Here is a 23,416-nt window from a genome sequence, read left to right on the forward strand (position 1 = left end):
TTTTTAAAAGCAACTAATTCTTACATACCTATTATTTACCGCAAACACACCTAGTGTGTAAGCTAGTTTAGAGTAATTTTACTATTTATATTTTTAAAAAAATGTTTTATATCCACCTAGATATTCTTCCATTGCTGTCGCTTAACTGATACACAATACTGTAAATATTGACCACGTCGTACTCCCAGTAGGACTCCATCGTTTCTCATTGGTGAAAGGTTGGATGATCACAAGGCAATCAGTATACATGTTATTTTGCATATTCTCGTACTATTTTTATAATAGTTACATTAGTTACATAGTTACATATAGTATAGTTATAGTAACATAGTTATCATAGTTACATATAGCACAAATTATTATAATTATATTTACCTAGTTTCAAACTGCTAATAGCTTTAAAATATTATGTCACTTACTGCAATACGGCGAGGCATCTCCTGTGATTAAGAAGTATTTTGTACCGGGATGATAAGAAGGTTTTGTCGTCTTCAAACCCATTATGCTAATTTCTGTTTCGTTACTCGAAAAACAATTACCCTATAAATAAAAACATGCAATATTAGAAAATACTCAATTAAATTTTAATCACAGTTTAACCCATTAACCATTTAATTCCCAATACTTACATTTTTAGACACATTTATAGAGTAAACAATACTGTGTGTATGTAAATATTTGTCTTAAATGGTTATTTTATAATACACATAAAAATCTATTGAGTGCAATAATAATAGTGTAACAATTACAGCTATGCTTAAGGTTATTTTGATTTACTTTTAGGAATTGTCCATATGAATCGCATTTGTTTGCAACGAACAAGCATTTTGAGTTTATAGATTCAGTGTATAGGTCTAGGACTCTCATGTGGTCACACCTTGCTTCACTATTTTGTTCATCAAGATCAATCTTAAAAGGATTACAGCCCGGTTGCTTTGTACCGCCATTCGGATAAAAGTCAACGTGGCCACACGGCATTTTTATACCAAATCCTATTAACGATAACAAAATGATAACTATTCAAAATAATATTAATACTTTACTGTACATAGACATACAGTATATAGACTATGAAAAAATCAAAACTTTTATATATGTATGAAATTTATTATAATAATATAACAAAAAGGCGGTCTACACGACAATGTCACCACATATATACATATACTTCACACGTATAAACTTACCAAAATATGTACTTGGTGCACCCGTGTGTATGACGTTTACCAATTGTGCATCCGTATGATCAAGCCTGTGTTTAGAATGCGCTCCTTTGAACTTAGGTTCGGCCGGGTCAAGCCCTGTAATGCGGCCTAGCCCTTTGAGGTGTTTACCAGCATAACCGGCTGTATGTGCTCCTAAACTGTGTCCTATCAGATGGACATTTTCCTGATCTAATCCCACGAGGCCCTGACATGCAGTAAATCCAAATCAAAAATAATAATTTTAAAACTTATGTTAGTTGTATAAATTAAGACTATAACGTGCACTTGCGTCCGTGTCAACTTGATATAATTAAAAAATATACATCGATTTTTAATATTACCCCTAAATAGTTGATTAAATTGGCGATTTCCTGTCCTACTTTTCTGATTCTTAGTGTCGCTGTAAAGTAAAACGTTCGACTGCGCCATTGTACTAAAATGACATTCGAGTCGGAATTATTTAACAGTTAATTTTTCATCGTCTGTACAGAAAAAATGTAAAGAATTTAATTGAAAGACTAAATATAAAAAGTAATTTGCGTCACCATCATCCATGTGGCATCTGTCTCGGAAATGTAACCGTGAATGATGAACTTTGTAGGTTTTTTTTGGTCAAAATTTCAGTTTCTTATTGTATCACTAGAGTTAACTTTCAGTACCTGACCCTGGAAACAAAAGGGGAGAAACTGCTACTTACTAATTGTAATCAACAAAAATCAGATACTTTATTCGGTGGATTTTTTATATCTATCATGATTACTAAATATTATCTACACATTTTTATGATTTAAATTGGTCTTTAAATAACATTCTTCTGTCATTAAATTTGAATATGAAAAACGATGTAGATAACATAACTTCAACGTATAAACATAAGCATTTAAATAGTATTAGTAGCATCCATGTTAAAAATTCAGGACGGGAGAAAGGGTGGAGTCTGTTGTTTTGGACCTAAATCAGAAGTCACTGACATCAAATTCGGAGATCATCGCTTGGTTGGAACGACGGTTTGTACCTAAAACTTATGAGTAACGGCTAAAAAGATTTGTAAAATTATACCTTTTCTAAATTTTTTCTAGAATAAAGGGTAAAATGTTTTATTGGGTCATGTTTCATAGGTTGGTAAAGTTTGAAGTCCAAGCATCCAAATTCGCCAAAACATTCTGTAAAAAAAAACAATTATTATTTGTTTTATTTAAACGACAAGTAGTGATTGAAATTCATATATTATAATTTCTCATATCAATTATGATGATTACCGCTCGACTACATCATAAGTTTAAATCATCGCATACAATTAAGGATCGATAGTCATGCTACTCGTTCTCGAGCAAATATATTCAGGAGAAAAACAATTTTCAGACACAAAAAAAAGAGAAAAAACACTTTCTGTTGTTCCTAACGTAATGTCGACGTAGTCTTAATTGTATTAACATTAATGTACTACTAACCTGTTACAGTCTCCTGGCTATGCACGGCAGCTACTTGAGTTAAACGCGATATTAAACATAGCAATACAATGCAAAAAATAAACATTATTTTATGAAAACCAAACATCGTGTTGTATACAGCTAGTAAGATTTGTGCTAAGTATAAAGTAGTAGTATATAAGAGTATTAAATATTAACACATTTATTCCTGGTTCATCCAGAGCAGCAATTTTTTGTGCACGTTTTTATCTCTACGATTTTCCTCTAATCGTTATAGATTTGGCTGGTAGTTTAGTAAAATTGTTACTTGATAAACACAATAATAGTAGCATGGTTTTTGTTTAACCAATCATAGTCTCATAGAGGATTTAAATTTTTATGTACACTGTACACAAATATTGTTAAACAGTCATAGGTTATAAACCGTATTTTTTTCCTACTTGAGTTACTGGTACTCGAGTTTAAAATTTGTTATTTTTAGTAAAATATAGTGTTCAACTATTTTTGAACTGTATGGGTCGAGTACCTACTACGCATTTCATTTAAGTCGAGTATTTAAGTATATAGATTTGTAAACTGTAAAGAGATCTTAATGAACAACATGGCTCTCGAACAAGACGTTCTACGATTACTTATCTATGTATTTTTATTTTTAAGCAATCAATATTACTCATTTAATGATGGTGCTCAAATGGATGTTGTTTTTACCAACCTAGAAAAAGCTTTCGACAGAGTTAATCATGACCTATTAATATCAAAACTTAGAAGCATATGGTATCTATGATCTACTTTTATCCTGGTTTCTTAACTAATCGAATACAATTTGTTAAATATAATAATTTCATTTCAAAAAATATTTATGCTGTTTCTGGCGTTCCCCAAGGAGTTTATTTATCTTCTCATTATTCTTATTATTTATAACGACGCGCCCGAATAAAACTTATTCGAGAGTTTTTTTAATCGTTAAGTGTTATAATGTACTTTTATAATAATACCATTTACACATATTTAACTACGAACTATTGGAAATAAAACTAAAATCATGTGACGGTATGGCGCCATTTGATTAAAAAACGTTTAACATAATAATTTAGCAACCTCATATAGACCCATTAGTCTACTCCCAGTGCTCGGAAAACTATTCGAAAAAATCGTCCTGAAAAGATTAAGACCAATTATGGAAACACAAAATGTAATACCCAATGCACAATTTGGATTTCGTGCAAAACATTCCACCATACAACAAGTGCACAGGCTAGTCGATGTAATTTCTTCTTCTTTTGAGAACAAAAAGTATTGTCCGGGTGTCTTCCTGGATGTAGCACAAGCTTTTGACAGAGTTTGGCACACCGGATTGTTGTACAAAATCAAATTATTCCTCCCTGCTCCTCTTTATTTACTAATTCGATCATACCTTGAAAATCGTACATTTAAAGTTCGTCATGGTAATGCCTTTTCCTCCCTCTTTCCTAAATTAGCTGGAGTTCCTCAGGGAAGTGATCTTTCGCCTGACCTCTACAACATATTCACTTCCGACATCCCTCACACCCAAAACACTATTCTAGCCACCTACGCCGATGACACAGCTATTCTATCCTCCAATAGAGACCCCACAGAAGCATTTAATGCTTTTCAACAACACCTCGATCAAATTGGAAAATGGTCCTCAAACTGGAAAATTAAAATTAATGCAGAAAAATCTGTACATGTTTCTTTTACACTCAACAAAACAAATACGCCTATTCTCACCCTCCAAGAAGTTCCTATCCCCTCCTTGTCTCAAGTCAAATATCTAGGTATTATTTTAGATAAAAGACTAACCTGGGCCCCCCACCTAAAATCAAAAAGGAAGTCTCTAAATACTCGTTCGCACTTACTACATCCTATACTGAAATCCAAACTCCCGCTTCATAACAACATTCTTATTTATAAGTTAATGTTAAGACCAATTTGGTCATACGGAGCTCAAATATGGGGTTGTGCTAAACCATCCCAACTAAAAAGAATAGAAGCTTTCCAATTAATTTCCCTCCGTACAATCACGTCCGCTCCATGGTATGTTTCCAACCTCATCCTTCACAATGACTTACACATTGAATCAGTTGAAAATTTAGTTAAGACTCATTATAAAAAATTCCACTACAGATTACTCCTTCACTCGAATCCATTAATAGCAAGCCAGCACACAGCTACTATCCCGGACAACCCCCCTCGTCATCTTAAAAGACGTTGGTGTCGAGACCTCCTAAATTGTAATGCTACCGTTTAATTTCCAGCCGAAACATGTCATAGGGTCCTATCGCTGGATAGTTTCCCTACCCAAAATCGTCAAGTCACATATTAACATTGTTAACATATTTGCTTATTGTATACTTTTTTTTATGTACAGATTGTAAATGTTTTAAAAAAAAAATAAATAAAAAACACAACAATTTTAATTTTGTATAAAATAACTTAAAGTGATTACCACAAAAATAACACGATTCCTTAGTTAACAACAATCATTTACATCGACTGGAATTTATCAGTAAGTTTCCACTGGAAAGTTATATGTACCTATTTGTTCGCTAATCACTCCCTACACCTCTCAACAATAAAAGAAGCAACTTTCAAAATGTATAATTTTATAATTATTTAAAATACTGTTGAATGGAATGAATATAAATAACATTTACCCAGAATTGTATACCGGAAATTTTTATAGATTTAAATTTGTATTAAGCTTAAGATTACTTGGTGATCAAATTCGATCAAATGTGAACCGAAACGTTTAGTAATATCAATGTGATGATATGCAGTTATTAGGAGCCAGAGGAAATTCCACTGAGTTAGGTCAGATCCAATTAATTTTTTTTTTTTATGGGATTAAAACTGAAGGATTTTAAGGAGTTTTATAAAAGCAATATTTAAGGAAAATCGGTTAAAAAAAAGGAAGAAAAATAATGAAAAAAAATCATGCATGAAGGTATTATTTTTAACTTTTTGTTGGTATTTTAGATCTAAAAGTCTGACAAAATTTCGCCTACTTAGGATAGTCCGATTTTAATTCTGTACAAAAATTTTAATTCTTTGACTTATTTACTAGATTATGTGGGAAACCGATTTTTATTAAACAATTAAGTTTCTTATAATTAAATAAATCAAATTTTCAAAAATAAAAAACAATTTTTTACACATGAAATAAAACAAAAAATCCGTTTCCTACATGACGTAGTAAAGTAGTCAAAGAACTAGAATTTTTTTACAGTATTACAATTGGACCATCAAGGGTAGTTGAAATTTAGTCACGCTTTTTTATCTAAACGCCAAAAAACAGACTGCTTTCAATCCCCTAATAAGTACTAATTTAGTAATTCAATTATCTCTAGGGTATAGGTTGTATTCTGTGGACTGTTCACCATGGTATAACTCAAGGATATATTAACAGTTGGTAGTTATTTTTGTAATTTCTTTATGGAAGTCGAATTAAAAATGAAAATGAAATAGCTGCGCTACAATAACCAGAGAGTGGGAATTATAGTCATAATAGCGTTATATATTACATTATTGAATATAAATAATCCGTTATTAAATACAATATTTTTGGAAAACACACGCATGTATGTTTGCATATTAGGATTGCCCTTATGTATTTTTTTTAGCCAACGCCCCCAGAAAGTCTTCAAATGTGAAAAAAAATGCCTTTTTAAATTTTTATCTTCGTCTCTCTATTTCAACGAGAAGCCTTTATTTAAGGCTTTGCCGCGGTCGGCATAAAATACTTATTGAATGGATTATCATATGGTAGCCATGTGTTTTTAGGACAACTTTTTAGTTGATGAGATAATCTAAAATTCGTTAACATTTGACTATAGATTTTCAAACGAGAAATATTTTTAAATATTGTTGAAATTCGGTTGTCGATCCGCTCGAAAGATTTCGACAATTTAAAAAAGGACCACCCTAATGTATGATATTACAAATTGCACGCCTTCAAGAAGCTGTCGTGAGCAATTAAATATTGCGTTAGATCGTATATATAGGTATATTTTAATATTATATTGTATTGTTACTGTCGTTATTATTATTATATTTTTATTGTTGTTGTTACTATGTATATTATAATATATTTATACCTATACATATTATAATGAACGCACAAAACGCCTATAGAAACCCGTAATGCATAAATGTTATACGATATTATAGAACTTATCTGCCGTGCATCGTGAAATGCGATTACCATCGGTTCCGTCGTTGCCGTGCATGCCAAGCACGTTCCTGGTCCGCCAATAGGTGAGCACATTCATCATAATACCCAAGCTAGGACGTAGTAGGTAATATAATTTATAATATATATATATATATATATATATATACTAATTACTATCCAGGGTACATTGCATAGATGATGGAAAAGTATAACACAATCAGCTGCGTCCGTCGCGGGTCGTGGGTCTTGGATGGATGCATGTAACGAAACCGAACCAGCCCCCGGGGCCGGCTATTTCCGTTCTCGTTTACAATGTTATTTGCATACAATGGAGTTAAGTGTGTGTGTGTGTATTACATATTATTATTTTCATAATAATTTCGTTTAAATAGACTCTTGCAAATATACAAATATACCACTACACGGTACACACAATGCATTATAATAATAATAAAATGTAATAGTATTATAATATAATATTATACGAGAAGCGAGTGGGATATACTACGTGTTTCAATCATAATGTACGTGATGTTAATATCGAACGCTTAGTTGCAAACAATAACAACAACAATACCATATTGTATATTATTGTTATTGTTGTGCTTGTTAAGCGTCCGACAGCAGCTGCCCGCAGGGATCTCTTAGGTTTTGCATGGACGAGCGATTATTAATATGGTCCATCTCGATGGTATGATCATATGGATTATGGATGATAAAGGGGAAATCGATAATTATTGGATAACTGATAGTTGATAAGGAACAGAAAATCATATCCATCGGATTTGTCATTGAAAGCTGTGTCAACACTAGTCGGATATATTCGACTGGCCTCTGTAATTTAAGCAAACAATGAGTAACAGCCATTTTGATTTATTTTAGACCAAAGAGCTAGACAAAATGTCGACTACATATTATGTAGGATGGTTCGATTTCAATTCTGTAGAGAGATTCGAGATCTTTGGCTACTTTACTATATTATGTAGGAAGTTAATTTTTATTTAAAAATAATTTAAATAAACTAGAATGAGTTGTTTTCGACTAAAAAATACACAGATGAGAAGCTCCTTAATAAACAGAACTTTTGTACGTATTTGAAGACCAGAAGGCCGATAAAATCATCAAGTCAAGTGAACTGAATTCTCACCATTAAACACTGAATGAGGTAAAACAAGGGTTCCTTAAAATATAATAACATGTATTAACAGAAGTGAACTTGATTTTTAATAAATTAATTTATATGTATAATTTTATACACATACAGTAAAAAAAATAAATAACAAAATGAAATTAGACTTTCAAGTATTTTCAATATGTACTTAAAATCTAAGAAAATTCTTTACATTTTGTAAAAAATAAAAATAAAAACTGTAGTAGTTTTTTTTACATCATAAAGTTCAAAAACATAAAAAATTGATTCAATTATAATCATAATAATAAAAAAATGTATGTTTAATATTTGTCGTGACAAAAAAAAAAATGTATAATAAATAAAAATTAAATAATGCTGATCGTAGAAAACTACAAATACTGTTCAAGAACATACAATAAACTTAGTGATTTACAATGGGTCCGAATTGTAAATTTTTTATTTTCTATATTTAAATGAGTCATTTTTTTACAATGTACATAATATAAATTATAACATATGGCCATATTCCATTTGACACTGTAGTATCGTACTATTAAAATAAAACAACTGGTAACATTTCTATTTATATGTTTTGACAGCATAATAACAATTTAAAAACACCAATTAAAATATTAACTTTTTTTCTTCAAAATTAGTAATAAAAATAATATAATTAACGAGATTATCTGTGCATGGATCCGTTCAGGGGTTGCAGATATGAACCGTTATATGCTGACGATGGATACATAGTATTTTGATGGTGAGGGTCTTGCGAGTATTGTAACTGGCCTGTCGATTGATTCATGTAGCCAGCTGCCGCTGGGGGAGGGGTAGACTGTGGCGCCACTCTGTATCCATTGAAAGGCGGTGGTCCGCCATACTGCATTGGTGGCATAAGACCCATGTTGGGCGAAGCCGAGGGTACACGCGATTGGTGGCCATACTGAAGAGACTGGCCAGTTTGACCAGCTTGCTGGTAAAGTTTATGATAAACTGCCGTTTGCTGTAGCAAGTGGGCTGCAGTAGCAGATGCTGCAGGGGATGGCGGAGGAGGCGTCATGTTGGCGGGAGACGACACCGGAGATGGCGCAGGAGAAGACATATGCCTGCGATGATGGTCTAATCCATTAGTCATTTGTTGTAATTTGGATAGGTTACACGATGCTATTTGTGCAGCTGTGGCAGCTGCATGCTGATTAGAGTGAGATAGATAGAAATCTGGAGTCGTGCAGGATCCGCCTTGTTGACCCATTCGATGAGGGATTACAGGATGATGGTAAGGATTAGTAGACGTTGACTGTGGCATCATGTATGAAGCTGTTTGATGATGATGATGATGGTATGACTGAGTATGACTAGGCAATGATGGAGCTGGCTGTTGTGAAGACGGCGGCAGTACAGATGGTTGATTCTGTTGAGCCGCTCTTCTCTGTTCGCTCTTTTTACTTCTAGATTTAGTCTGATGAACGGGTGACGGCGCTGGCCCTTGGGTAGGGGGCATGGTTGGAGTGTGATGATACTGAGTAGAATGAGCCAAATGATGGTGTAGAGATAAATGCATCATGGATTGATCAGAGTATGGCGATTGCTGCATGACAGATGAATACAAAAGGCTGTTGTCTATTGGCGGTTTAGATAAATTCATCATATCTTTATCCTTAGGCAGATTTACATTAACAGAATCAGTTTTTTTGTCAGAGTAAACGACTTCTTTTGATTTTGGAATGTTTGACATATCTGTATGTGACATGGGCATAGAGTTATTAATTTTTTGGAAGTTGAGAAACCCCATTGGAGGTAGATAATCATGTAAACGTGGTTTTTCCCCTTGAGGGACATCCGTAGGCATTCGATAAGGTGACATTTTTGGAGAAGGAGTGGTTCTTTTAGATTGTTTCGTTGTTTTACTATTTTCGTACTTAGGAGCGGATACAATCATATCAGGTACAATTGATTGAGAATAATTTTTCTCTGTAACTTTAGGTTTACATTGATCAATACCTTTAAAAGTGTCTTGTACGATGCTGTTGATTGTTGGAGGCATTTGCATACTTTTATTATAGTCATTAGACCCCACTTTGTTGTTGTACAATTGCTTATTCATTTCAGGAGCACAGACATCTAACTTGGGATATTCATTTTCTACAGTCGTATTAAAATGTTTAGCATTCGGTTGTATTCCTTCAGTTTTGCAATAATTATTTGTCAGCAATTCTGCTTCATATTGCTTAACATTTGGCAGTATCGGTTCAGTTGGTTTACAATAGTCATTTGTACTTGTAGAATTACTATATTGTTTCTCTACAGGAGGTGACACAACAGATGACACTACAGGATGTGCAATAACTTCTGCTTTGGGAAACTCATTACACGGAGGAGGCGGTATGTTATCGAATAATCTTACATCGGACTGCAATGAATCATTTTTTTTAAACTTGTCAGTTAAGTCTTTATTGTTAAATTGCTGAGAAGCATTATGAATATTTACATTACCGTAATTATTAGGTAAAGAGGTATTTTGTTTTATACTCGAAGATAATACAACATTATCAGGTAAAGATGGATGGTTTTCGGATTTGGTTACATCAGTGTTCTCGACTGACTTGTCTACATTGCAAGGCGCTATTTCCATTGAAGTGTCTTTTTCATCTACCAGACATTTTTCAGGTAAACTTTCGACACGTTCCTGATTTTCCAACTGTGTTTCTTCAGGCTCTTTTAACACATCGTTAAGAATAACATCAGAAACAGAATCGTCTTTACCAACTTTTGGTTCAGCTAAACTATTTAATTTGTCAGTGTCCATTGGTTTCTCAAAATCAGTATTTTCAATAATATCATCTTTAGGTACTTCAACATCCATAATCGAGTTCATTTCAGAATCTGTCGCAATAGCTACCTCAGGTTGGACAATGGAGTTTCTAGAATTATCAACTTCATCATCAACTTCCATTTTATTTGTTGAAGTATCATAGTCTTGTTTTTCTTCTTCTAAGCTTGTGTCAACTTCCTTGGACTCTCCTATTTTATGTTCAGCATTGTTATGATTTTTATCTTCCATTTTTTCTTTTTCTACGTCTATTACTGGCTCTTTTTCTTTTGTTTTTACTTCTGTATCCTCTATTTCTCCAGTGTGTTTTTTATCTAGTTGATCACTATTAGATGTAACATCATAATCATTTTCAACCTATTCAAAAATAAATAAAAAATAAATTTACTGTACACAATACAACATACAATTGACTTACTAATGGTTCAGGACTTTCGCAGTCTGGATTAACGTGTGGAGATTTTGGATGCTCCTCAACCACTTTTGGCTTTTTAGCTTTTGGGCTGTCTTCTTGTTGAACTTTGGACCTTGGTCTTTTTCGAGATCTACCTCTACCCATTTTTCTTTTTCTTTTAATTGGTAAAGGTGTTCTTGTATCTGTATTTTCAGGTTCCAGGGGAGTTGATGTCAAACTAAAAATAGAAAATTTTCATTAAAAACTAAGTGTAAACTAATAATATGTTGTATTCAGATTAGCTAATTGATGTATTTTATACCTTTGTGTTAAGTTTTCTTTTGACCTCTTAGGAAGTTCTTCATTTATTTCTTCACTGCTCGCTCCTGCGGACAATTCTTCTTTAAGTTCATTAACAGATTGTTCATCTGATACATTTTTCGTCTCTTCATCAACGTCACTAGTTTTTTCTACACATCTGGCAAGTTTTATTTTTTTCTCAAGCATTAATGCATTTCTACGTTTTTTATCAACCTTTTTACGTTTTTTAATCATAGGCAATCTTCTAGAAATACGCTTTTTTTTTATCAACGGACTTTTTACTTCAACTTTTACTGGTAAAGGTGGTGGTTCATCGATGTCTTGTGAAGATTCCTAAAAAAAAAATTATAACTATATTATTATTTATTGTTCCAAATTGTACAAGCCCACAATATACAAACCTTATTATCTGGTGACACTAAGTTATTAGAAGCAGTCATTAGAGGAGTCCACCTTAGACAGTCGGGTTCGATAGGAATATGCTTAGAAGCGTTTTTTCTTTTTATATGAGCATCAACTAATTCCCAATCAACACAAACGATCAATTTTCCATCCTCTTCCACAGCCATGTTAAGCGATTGCAGAGTGTAAGTAATATCATGCCTCATCAAACCTAAATTTCAAATTTAATACTAATATAAAATACAATACAAATCATACTATGATATTTATAAAAACCCAAACCATTTGCCAAACACGAAACTAGGTTAAAATATCTATTAGAATAGCATACAGGGAAGAGTCCACACATAATATGTGTAATATTAAATAAATGTATACTATATTTAAGATTCAAAATAGAATTTTTTTTTAAAATACTTTCAATAGTAATATACATTCAAAACACTCAGAAATTCAAATTAAAGCAAAATTATCCACTTGTATTTATTAAAATGAACCAAGAATATAACAGAAAATGTTTTGAAAGATATAACTGGTGGTAATGATTTGAATTATTCAAACAACCCTAATACATTTTTTCGGGATAAAACTAGAGATACTCCATGAAACACTGTTTATTTGGAGTAATTTAAAGATTGTATAAAATTACATACAATAAGTGTAATAACTTTATAGAGTAAGTTAGTTGTTTTGTAAGACAACTCATTAAGTTCAAATTATTAGAAAAAGTAATTTTTAACTTTTTTTAATATCCAGTTTTAGGTCAAAATTAATGATAGAAATATGTAAATAAACAGTCTACAGTCATTATAATCTATATGAATATTACCTGTTTTTTTGCTAATATCACCAATAGAAATTGATTGGTTGTCCCGATGCTCGTTGAAATACTCTAAAATCACAGCCTTCCAATATGCATGATACGAAACTTGTCCAAGATCAGACAATGGTTTTTCAGGTGTGCCCGGTTGTCCTTCAATTCTTGACAACAAATAACCTAAATACAATAATTGCAATATTATAGTGCTCAATTATATTTTCTCATACTATAATATAATACAATTATTAAATGTATTATATCGTAATTAATGTTAAATGATTATTTGTGTGTATTGCAACTTACTAAATTCTATGAGAAAGCGTCCAAATCCTTGCCTTTGGTACTGGGGCATAGTTAGAATACATGATACATTGTATTTTTGTTGACAATGTTTTTCTTTTGAAAAATAACCAACTAAATGACAACCCTAAAATATTTAAATATACATTAAAACTAAAAAAAGGTTTAATACATTTGTTTTAATTAGCCTTAGTTATTCATTAAATTGTATAAGTACAAAAAAATATGTAGGTCACCAGAGGACATCAATAGAGTGCTCAGTGGATAACCTACTAATTAGTGTTGTTGGGGGATGCTGTGATGTGATAAACGTGTGTGGTGCGATGATTTGTTAATAATTATATCATACGTAGGAACCAGATCCCACATATATACATATATATGTGCTACATAATAGGTAACCACAATTTCAAAAAAGAGATAACTAAAACGATACAAATAATTTGTCCTTAACCTCTTATCAGTGAAGCGGGATAAAAATTTACCCAGTCACATAATATAGTTTGTGTGACTGACATGAAAGCTTACACTTAATTTAAGTGCGACTAGAAACTGCACAACTGATAGAAGTATAAGGCCATTTCACACCTAATGCGTATGGTTTCATATAAACTATAAAGTGTAAGAATTTCAACCAACAAGCCATGTGTGTAGTATGAAAGAACAGCTGAACCGATTTCTTGGATATAGATTTTTCATAATTGATATTGTGGATATCCAGATTTCATAATAGGCTATAAGACATTTTCTAACACATCTCTAAGAAAAACCTACCATTTGTGCAATTAAATAAAAATAATGTAATTAAGCTCAGCTTAATTTATGAATCAAGACGTGAACGTTTTTATTAACACTTAACGCAACTGAGCTAAAATTAAGTATCCCCAAAAACTACACTTAGCTTGGTAATGTTTAATGATTATTAACTATTCAACACAGATCTTTTTCACAGGATGTTCCTTAACTATTATTATATGTATAAATAAATTGTTATTTGACAATTGTTTAAAGTAAGACTTGTAAACAAAAATATTTGCATTTTCTAATTAGCTTTCACATACAAATGTGCATAATATATGAGATACGGAAAGTAAAATCTCTTGTCAGTATTTTCTAAAATTGCGTTAGTGCGATTTTCTGAATCATGATTGTTTTCTAACAATTAAAGACCTCGACACCATTGTAGCTAAAAAAATGACCAAGTTATTGCACTTTGAAGTTTACTAATATTATGGCATTTTTCTAAAAATCAACTTTGCCAACAAGAGGTCCCATTCTGCTTTCCGCTCATATATAACAATATATATATATATAATATATTATGTACTTACATAGGCATCATTTTTCGTTAAAACATAAAACAGGAAGGGCTCAACATCATAATATAAGGTTTTATGATCCAAAAATAGTTTTGCCAAGAGGCACAAAGTTTGGCAATATATTTTATTTGCATTTCCATCGACCTAAAAAAATATATATATGATATAATGTATAATACTTATAATGAATATAATATAGTGATTTGAAAAACAAATGGTGGATACATATTAATGTTAATACCTCAAAGACACTAATATTATCTTGTCTATAAATTTCTGTAGCTGGTGGATGCCTCCAGTTACAATTATGCATATGCCTCTCCAGAACAGATTTACTTTTAGTGTACTTCAGACAAAATTCACATAGAAACAATTTTGGAAGTCTAGCATACTCTTGAGGGAACGGAGATGAAAACCACGTTTCCACTTCATGTTTACCAAACTGTATTGCTGCTGGACATCTACTCAAATTACCCGACATCTCCGAAGCTTGAATTGTACTCTAATAAACAACATGCATACATAGAATAAGCTATTTATTTATTTAATATAGTAATATAAAATGTAAAAACAAGCTTTACGTTTATTGCTCGTTTTCTTGTTTCTTTGTAAATATCAACATCTTCATGTAAAACACCAGAAGGTAAATCTGATGCTACCAATCGACTCATATTTTCCAAAACTGCAATTTTAAATTATTTTAACTTAAGACAAAATATAATTTAAATATATTACATAGTTAAGGAAAATATTTTTCTTTACTTCACATAATGTGAAAAGGGCATGTCTGTAACAAAAAAAAATCCTTAAGATGCAAAAGTATTGTTAAATGTTTAAAGGACACCTCACAGCTGAAATAGTTATTTTTTAGTAATTTTTTTTTTTTGTGTGTGTGTGATCTAGTCTTATAATTTATGAAACCTAATAGCCTAATTTTTATTAATTGTTTAAAATTTGATTTTTTCTGTTTTTAATTACATTATTAAGAATAAATATCATAGCATTGGTTAAGTTTTCTTAAATAAGTTAATTAAATTATTGACCAATTTATTATTGGATAAATGAAGTAAATGGTGTAAAAAGTTTTGACACACAACATGTCAGAGTTATAATATATTTAAATATAAAATTAACTTCAAAATTGTGCAATTTGTATATAAATAATGTTTGTTAATAATATAAACAAAATTAATATGCTCAAGTGTAATTTACATAATTTAAAACCTAGTAGTTATATACTTAAAATTTAACTTTTATGTTTAGCATGACATGCTCTTTATAAAATGAAGTGAAGTTTTCATTACAGCACAACACTTGACTATTATTATTAACTTAGGAATAATATATGTACAAAAAACCTAAAGCATGCAATGGATTAAAATCGATACAAGCGCTTAAAAATAATGGTAGTAAAGTTTATGCAGCTGGCGATTACTAGCAGGATTGAAGGAACTTGCTTACCGGAACGGGTGACTGGACGTATCGTCGGCACGGACAGACGGTCACGGAAGGCGGAAGTAGGACTTATAAAGGATTTATCGTTTACAAGTAACTTGTATTCACCCCCCGATTCAGCTATTTCTCTTGTCTCCATCATTTTGGATGAAACTGCTGATTTTACCAAAGAACTAGGCGATTGCTGTTTTTCAGGACTCTTAAATTTTTTTTCCTTAGAAGGAGGAGTTTTCAAAACATTTTTATTAGTCGATTTAGGGTCTTTTTCCAAACGAGGTCTTGTACGAGACTGTAATGGTGTTGAATAAAAATGACTTAAACCATCAAACAAACCTTTTAGCTGAACAAATCCAGCAATAGGTTTGTCTTTTTTGCTACAACAGACCTCAGCAGCTTTTAATTCCTCCACAGGAGGAGCCTTAGCAGCTAAAGCAGCAAAACCCCAAGGTTCATTTGAAGTATCTGTAAGTAGCTTTTTAAATAAAGAAGGAGGTGCTTCAGAATTGTTTGATTTGGAATGTAACAGTGGAAATATTTTGGGTTGGGATGAACTAACCTTGGCAATTAATTTTGGCGCTCTTAAAAGAATTTTAGGTGTCGATTTTGGATGTTCAACATTTTTATTACTTTCTTTTTTGAGTTCATCAAGAGGCTTAGGCTTTTCAAATTTTTTAGTCTCACTTTGTTTAGTGGAATTAATAGAATCATCACCAGTCGAACTACTACATTTAAAGGATGAATTTGAAGGACTTTTTATGAAATTGGCATCCCTTGCAGCGAGACGTTTCGGGAGAGGAAATATGGGCCGACTTGGACGCACAGAAAGAGAACAAGCACGCGCACTGCTGCTACAACTGCTGCTAGAGCTGTTACTACTATCACTATTACTGCTATCGCTCGTGCTACTCGAACTACTACTGCTGCGGCTACTAGAACCTGAGCTCGAGCTACTTGAGCTGTTGCTACTGCTAGAGCTTAAGCGCTTGTTCGAAGGGGTATTGACTTTCGGCACACCGGATCCTCTCCCGTTCACGCCTCGCGCATTAAACGCAGCACTTTGCCTAAAGAATTTAGCTTTCTCCTTGGAGATAGCAGTGTCTCGCCGCATACTGCCACTACTCGGAACGGGAGAGGGGGGAGCCGAGGAGTCAGGAGAGGAGACATTACCGTCTTCCGTGACATCGCGTTGCTGCATTGAACTTGAAGCAGATGGTGCTCCTAAACGACGATCTTGCATTTTCAGGTAATGATTCTGTCCTCTACTTGACCTAAAAAGGAATAGAGATAGTTTGCATTTAAGCAAGAAAAAATAATAAAATTGAAATCTATCTAACATCATAATGTCGAACTCTTAAAGAACTATTTTATTTTTTGATGAAAATATAATTCCGTTTTTTAATTGATAATTAATAAATGTATGATTAATGATGATAGGTTGTTCCCCACAAAATTAATTAAAATATTTCAATAAGCATGAACACACTAATTGTATAATGTATATTATATAGATACAAGTTTCATATGTATATAAATATATATACATATATATATTTACAATATATATACATTTGTTTTTTAAAGAGTATTTTTGAAAATAATATAATTAATAGGGTTTTAGTAGACATTTATTACGTATAAATAATTTATAATGTATTTCTCTAATTATTAAAGATCTTACCTCTGAATTTTAAGACTAGATCTCTTCCTTCCTCGCCTTTCAGATAAAGGTTCTTTCTCGATTGTAATATTAGTAATTTCATGATGATCTAAACAAAACGAACATCGCCATGCTGATTTTGGTTTTTCATCAGCTGGGGGTTGTAAACATTGCATATGATATCCTCTATCACACGTATCACAATTTAATAAAAATATCTATGAAAATAAAATAAATGTTTAAAAATAAATATTAAGTCATTTTTTTTTTCAAAATGATTTACTTGTTCAGTTACTGAACACTTTGGTATGGCTGAGCATGCTCTACAGTCTTGGCAAAACCAACGTGAACCACGGGCAAGTAATGCAGTCAAAGGACCACTACCTTTGAGAGCCAAACATGAAGGATGTAATGAGACTCCACAACCTCCACGACATCGTTTTAGTTCTTCAGCTTCTCCACACTGATTTTTAGCTGAAGTTCCCAAGCAATCAGCACAAACATTTTGGGCAGAAACCTAAAATTTAAACAGCCATTTTTAAAATTATCTTAATTAACATAAAATAATAACATTAAAGTTCATACTTTATCAGATTCTCTATCACTGGTCTCATTATCTGTTAATGAACTTGTATCACAAACAGAAAGTCTTCTCCTTCTTCTGCCAGGTCTTCGAAGGGATAATGGTGACTCAATGCCACTAGTATCTACTTTTGATGGGCGCCCTTTTCTTAATGAACCACATTTTGATATAGGCGTTCCAATAGTTGAAGTTGTAGAATCTGGAGTAACAGGCAACCTGTATAGTTTTCCATCTAATACCAGTAAACCCTTATCAACTGCTTTATTTAGAGTTGATTTCAGTAATGATCCCAAATCACATTCTTGATTTTTTAATTCTATAGAGTAAGCATGATGTATGTAACGATCAATATTTTTATAAGATGACCCTTCCTCGTCTAAATGGCCAACACTTTTCACAACAATCTTGGTTAAATCTGTATCCGAGTTAATGACCAATTTACGATTAGCAGTTCCTCCAGGGTTCATATAAGTGTTTTGACCTTTGTTGAATACTTTCAAGACTGCTCCACTTTCGACACATCTCTCTACTTGAGTCTCAATATCAGCTACTGGGTATCGATGGTGTTGACGTATTGCATTGACAATACGTTCTAAGGACGGCCGTTGCTTCTGTCCGCGAATCTTATTAACCGCATCCAAAACCCATGTCTGCCACTGAGAAAAACTTACACCGGCATTCTCTTTTTCTCTAACTGATTCTCTCATGTTCACTAAAAATAAAAGATAAAATATATATCAGCGAAATAATAAAATAAACACTTCTAATATAAATTACATATTTGTGTTCAAGACATAATTTATATAGCTTAACTGTAACTTTTCATAATAATATACTACATATGATATTATACAAAAATATATAGATATGTATGTGTGTAATAGCTAATAACTATACATAGTACCATACTTAAAACTTAGATATTGGTAAAAAAAAATGTTCACCATTTTGGTGATCTTGCTGTTTTTCTATAAAGAATATTATGTATTCCTTATATATTACCTATAATACCTTTCATTATAAATATTATAGATAGCCTACCGAGACAAATTTCAGTTCTGGACGTCGACATGGAACGGGCGCTAGTAGTATCGTTTTCAATGAAATTCATACTGCTAGTGCTAATCCCGTGTCGACGTCCAGATCTTAAATTTATCTCGGTGGGCTATCTATAATATTTATAATCAATGGTATTACTCTAAAACATATAATTTTTTTTTATACAAGATGTTTTATTTTGTAAAATGAAGAAAAAAATCTTTATAGGTATATTATATAATCCTAGTTGTTAACTAATTAATTTTGTTTAATTTAATGGCTTAAATTAAATGGTCATTATTTCATGTTCAAGACATAACCTTTGATATATACAAATCATGCAGAGATAGATTTTAAGGCTCCGGCACACAGAACGCAGTCTGTCGTGGCGGGCAGCGATATTTGACTGCTGCAGGAAAGCAATAGTTTGTAATAAATAGTATTGCAGCAGTTCTGTCAAACAGATTACAGTCTACCGCGGCGGGCTAATTCAGATCGCGACAACAAGCGATACAGTTGTACAAATTTACAAATTTATGCGCGGGCATCTCACACTGAACTCAATACATGGAACGCGTATTGCCTATAGTCGGCTGCTTATGAAAATGTCTCCTGGTAGGAAGCTACCATTTTGTATACTTTAATTGTTTTATCCATGATACTTATTGTTTATTCTACGATTTATCATATATATGATGGTGTTATCATCCGGTGACATCCGAAAATATTGAAAAAAAAACGATCATCGTGTGAATCAAGTTCAATACAAAGGCGATAGTATTCTCCAAATTGTTCTCTTTTCGTTCGATTTCATGCACCCAACATCGTTTTTTCCTTTTATTTTAAAGTGCGAGTAGGAGAAGAAGTTGCTTTTCGTCAGAACTTGCCATATTAAATAAATAATATAAATATATTAGTCAATTAAAAAAATATTATTAAAATCTAACTCTGAAGAAATATTAGGTAAATTTTATACCTAGTTAAAGGTATGTAATATATTTATCAATATCTTCAAGCCAACTGATCTGTGCAACCACGGACATGTACTTTGGTACATAAAATCATGTACATAAAAAGCCACCGATAACACAACTTTTTCAAATTTGACTTATTAATTATTTACTGGTTCTTAGTAACTTATCAGTATTTTATTAGGGAGAACAAATTTACTTTACCGGACACCCTTTTTTTTTGCCATATCAGTGTTTTTTTTACACTATTATGAATCTGAAGTCAAAAATCAACACTCTCCTCTGGTTCCAAAGTTATAACTACTTGAAATTTGCATATTTTTGTGAGTATAACTCCGCATCAGGACTCTTTGTTAGTTGAAGGCTCACACTCTTAAGCCCCCAGAGGAAAAATAGCTTCCCTAAAGCACTAAACTAACCTAACCTAACCTATCACTCTAGAAGCATCAGTGTCCTAACGAATCCGAACCTAACCTATCCTCGCGTTGCCGAAAAATGTATAATGCAGCAGTGGTTAGCAGAAACCTCAGTCACCTATTACTATTCACAGAAATATGCAAATTTCAATTAGATTAACTTTTTAACTAGAGAAATCCGCCTAATTCTGACTTCAAATTTTTAATCAGCATAAAAAAACACTATAATATAGCATATAAAATCCCAAGGTATAAGTCTACTTTACCGGACACTCTTTTTTTTTTTAATTCGATAGTATTTTTCACGCTGATTACGAATATGTAAAAATTTTGCGCCGCTCGCACTTAGTTTGGAAGTTACAGAAGTTTAAAGTTTGCCAATATCGATTTACGCGCGCGCCCAACGCCGCACGTCTACCCGCGGCCGCCGGGTACTTTATAACAAAGATCGCGTGTTATACTGTGTTAACAAGTTACAGGAGTTTAAAGATCGCCGATCACTGGGCTAGGTTTTGTCTCGTTAGGTTGCTGACCGATTCCAGGGCAGTTTCAGGTTAGTTTTTTTATTCCCTTTAGGTTAGCTATTTTTCCCTCTAGGGGTTTGGGGGCGTGAGCCCCCATCCTAACGAAGAGTCCCGAAGGGACTCGAGTTGACTCCCGTAGCCAACAGCCGTAGGGAGTTGCTTTATTTAGTTATGAGTTTTTTTTAAACTAAATTGACCTGTGTAACCTGTATATAGCTGTAATTTCAAAACTAATGTTTACTTATACTAAATACAAAAAAAAAAAATTACGACGGCGGGAGGTAAGTAGACGAGGGGGCCGCTCATAATTAGTATAACGAACGCCCGCTATGTCGAGAGCGGCGATCGTCGAATGATGTATCCGGCGGCTGCGGGTAGACATGCGGCGTTGGGCGCGCGCGTAAGTCGATATTGGCAAACTTTAAACTTCTGTAACTTCCAAACTAAGTGCGAGCGGCGCAAAATTTTTACATTTTCGTAATCAGCGTGAAAAATACTATTGAATAAACAAAAAATCGGAAAAAAAAGGGTGTTCGGTAAAGTAGATTAGTTCCAATCTCAAAAAGGGTAAACACTCTTTTCCGTGTATACTTCCAAGAGGTACAAATACGTACGTGGTAACTTTTGATAGGTGTAAACCGGACTTTGAATTATATATCTTTATTGAAAATCAATACATGCATAAAATTACAACATTTACGATGATGTCAATAAGTGGTTTTTATATTTTTCATAATAACCCTCTTTGGCGTCCAATCAGTTAAAAACAATAATTTTCTAACTAGACACAAGGATATATTGTCTTGACTATTTTATTTTCTGTATTTATACCTATGAATTAACTTCTTAAAATAAATATTAGATACTAAATTTTGTACTAAGCAATTAAATAAAAAATATCACAATCCAAAAATGTATTATCAGCACTGATAATGGAGAAAATGTAAACAAAAATTAAATACATTTTACAATTATTATAATTAATACCCACTCATTAATTGCAATAATATTTTTAGGTACATGTCAGAATACCTAGGTACTATAAAATAATACATTTATCATTCAAGGAAATGTTAGCTTAAGCTTTGATTGATTATAAAACAGTATTTTATAATATGCAATAGATTTTTTCTCGATAGATTACTTTGTTTTGAAACTGCTGTGAACCTCAAAATAAGTTTATCGATGATCCTGAATGTAGTCATCAAATTCAAAATGTTATGTACCGAGTAGTGTGATAAGCAATAACAACCAAAATTGAAAATTAAAATGCAAAATTGTGTAAAATCTGACAGCAGCCATCTTGCAGTGTTCCGGCGGGGCGGTAAAAACACCCCTCTCCTACCAACCGGCGACCAAATGCCTGACCCATATTTATATACATTATTATATAAACAACAATTTACTACATAGTGTAGTAGCGTAAGCAACACGACTTAGAACCAAGTAAGATAAACGGCAATGAAATATATAACTCACCAACAATACTATCAATGTGTATTACGCAGTAATTTATCCATGGAAATGACAGCCATTCACATTACAACCAAATAGTGGCGAAAGGCTATCGGGTCCCGTATACGCGTTTGAAAACCAAACGATATATCCCAAACAGAATAAAGATGTTCAAGTGCGCGCTAAGGTTCACTGGTGGACCTCGCCACATACGGTCTGGTCGACAGCGGCGGTTATATTGGCGATGGCGGTAACCGTAAACATCGCCGCTATCCGTCGTTCGCTACACGGATAACCGTTCGTCATCGAAACTGTACGCCGTCGTTTTGTCAACAAACCCAAAATTATAATCTAAGACCGTGCAAACAGCTTAATATGGGGCACACAGACTATCACAAGAGACCGACTTTCGCTGACCGAACGAACGATTTAATTTTCTACTCATGACTAATAGTACATGTACATCGCTTCTTTATTGTGTTATTTTTTTTCCACACATAGGTATACACATTACGCGGCTACTCGATTGATGGGGAGCGAACAAAAACGGATTGCAGTGGCGCGCAGTCGCACAACAATCGTTTCGGGGAAGAAACACACTGTTAAAGATGGCCGCCTACAACCGCGGTTGACGAACAGACGGGCGCAGCGTTCAGTTTGACCAACGCAACTGCCGTATGGTTTCCCGCGTAAATATCGGCGTCATAACACATTTCACTATTACCTCCAGTTCCCTGTCCCTGTTTTTTTTTTCGGTAATTCCTAATATTCTGCTGACGACTAGCAAACTATTGCATGTCATTACTTATGAACTATAATCTTTAACTCAAGAAGGCACTTTAGGGTTCATAAAGTATAAACCATACATAAAGAAGATTGGAGCTACTCAGACTTTCCTCTTTTGACAAACCAAAGTTATTTAGACTTATGTCCTATCTTTTGATTCAGTTTGCGCATCATTCTTAAATTATA

General features: G+C 32.9%; 2 protein-coding genes across 3 annotated transcripts; both read right to left on the bottom strand.

The window, feature by feature from the left end:
• Positions 1–39: 39 nt before the first annotated feature.
• On the bottom strand, positions 40–1,666 carry LOC126839424 (pancreatic triacylglycerol lipase-like; the record flags this gene model as incomplete). Its single annotated transcript, XM_050574756.1, has 5 exons — positions 40–270; positions 420–540; positions 778–992; positions 1,188–1,410; positions 1,547–1,666. Coding segments are annotated over 5 exons (699 nt in total), but the record flags the coding sequence as incomplete, so codon positions are not given.
• A 6,362-nt stretch (positions 1,667–8,028) lies between these two features.
• On the bottom strand, positions 8,029–23,044 carry LOC126839080 (histone acetyltransferase KAT6B). 2 transcript variants are annotated; one of them, XM_050574033.1, is made up of 14 exons: positions 22,469–23,044; positions 18,043–18,752; positions 17,741–17,974; positions 17,479–17,675; positions 15,807–17,068; positions 14,927–15,027; positions 14,587–14,847; positions 14,358–14,489; positions 13,030–13,153; positions 12,736–12,903; positions 11,906–12,117; positions 11,506–11,837; positions 11,208–11,421; positions 8,029–11,146 (listed from the first exon to the last, which is right to left on the bottom strand). In XM_050574033.1, the coding sequence occupies exons 2-14, from the start codon at positions 18,745–18,747 to the stop codon at positions 8,642–8,644; spliced, it is 6,447 nt and encodes a 2,148-aa protein (XP_050429990.1). In that variant the 5' UTR covers positions 18,748–18,752; positions 22,469–23,044; the 3' UTR covers positions 8,029–8,641. The 2 variants fall into 2 exon arrangements, with proteins under 2 accessions (XP_050429990.1, XP_050429991.1); XM_050574034.1 differs by having other exon boundaries at positions 16,968–17,068; positions 22,469–23,041.
• Between the last annotated feature and the right edge of the window lie 372 nt (positions 23,045–23,416).

The sequence above is a fragment of the Adelges cooleyi genome, unplaced genomic scaffold (genome assembly GCF_023614345.1).
Source record: "Adelges cooleyi isolate 19-005CV unplaced genomic scaffold, UGA_ACOO_1.1 ACOO_flye_CR_arks_rails_tigmint_CR_PRNA_30, whole genome shotgun sequence".
Classification (NCBI taxonomy): Eukaryota; Metazoa; Arthropoda; class Insecta; order Hemiptera; family Adelgidae; genus Adelges; species Adelges cooleyi.

What these genes read in the sequence shown, in the direction of transcription:
- LOC126839080 (XM_050574033.1), bottom strand. Translation starts at nt 18,747, where the DNA reads ATGAGAGAATCAGTTAGAGAAAAAGAGAATGCCGGTGTAAGTTTTTCT. An exon ending in ACGTCCAGTCACCCGTTCCG is followed by an intron (nt 15,028 to 15,806) that starts GTAAGCAAGTTC and finishes TTAAAATTGCAG; the next exon opens with TTTTGGAAAATATGAGTCGA. An exon ending in ACGCTTTCTCATAGAATTTA is followed by an intron (nt 12,904 to 13,029) that starts GTAAGTTGCAAT and finishes TATTGTATTTAG; the next exon opens with GTTATTTGTTGTCAAGAATT.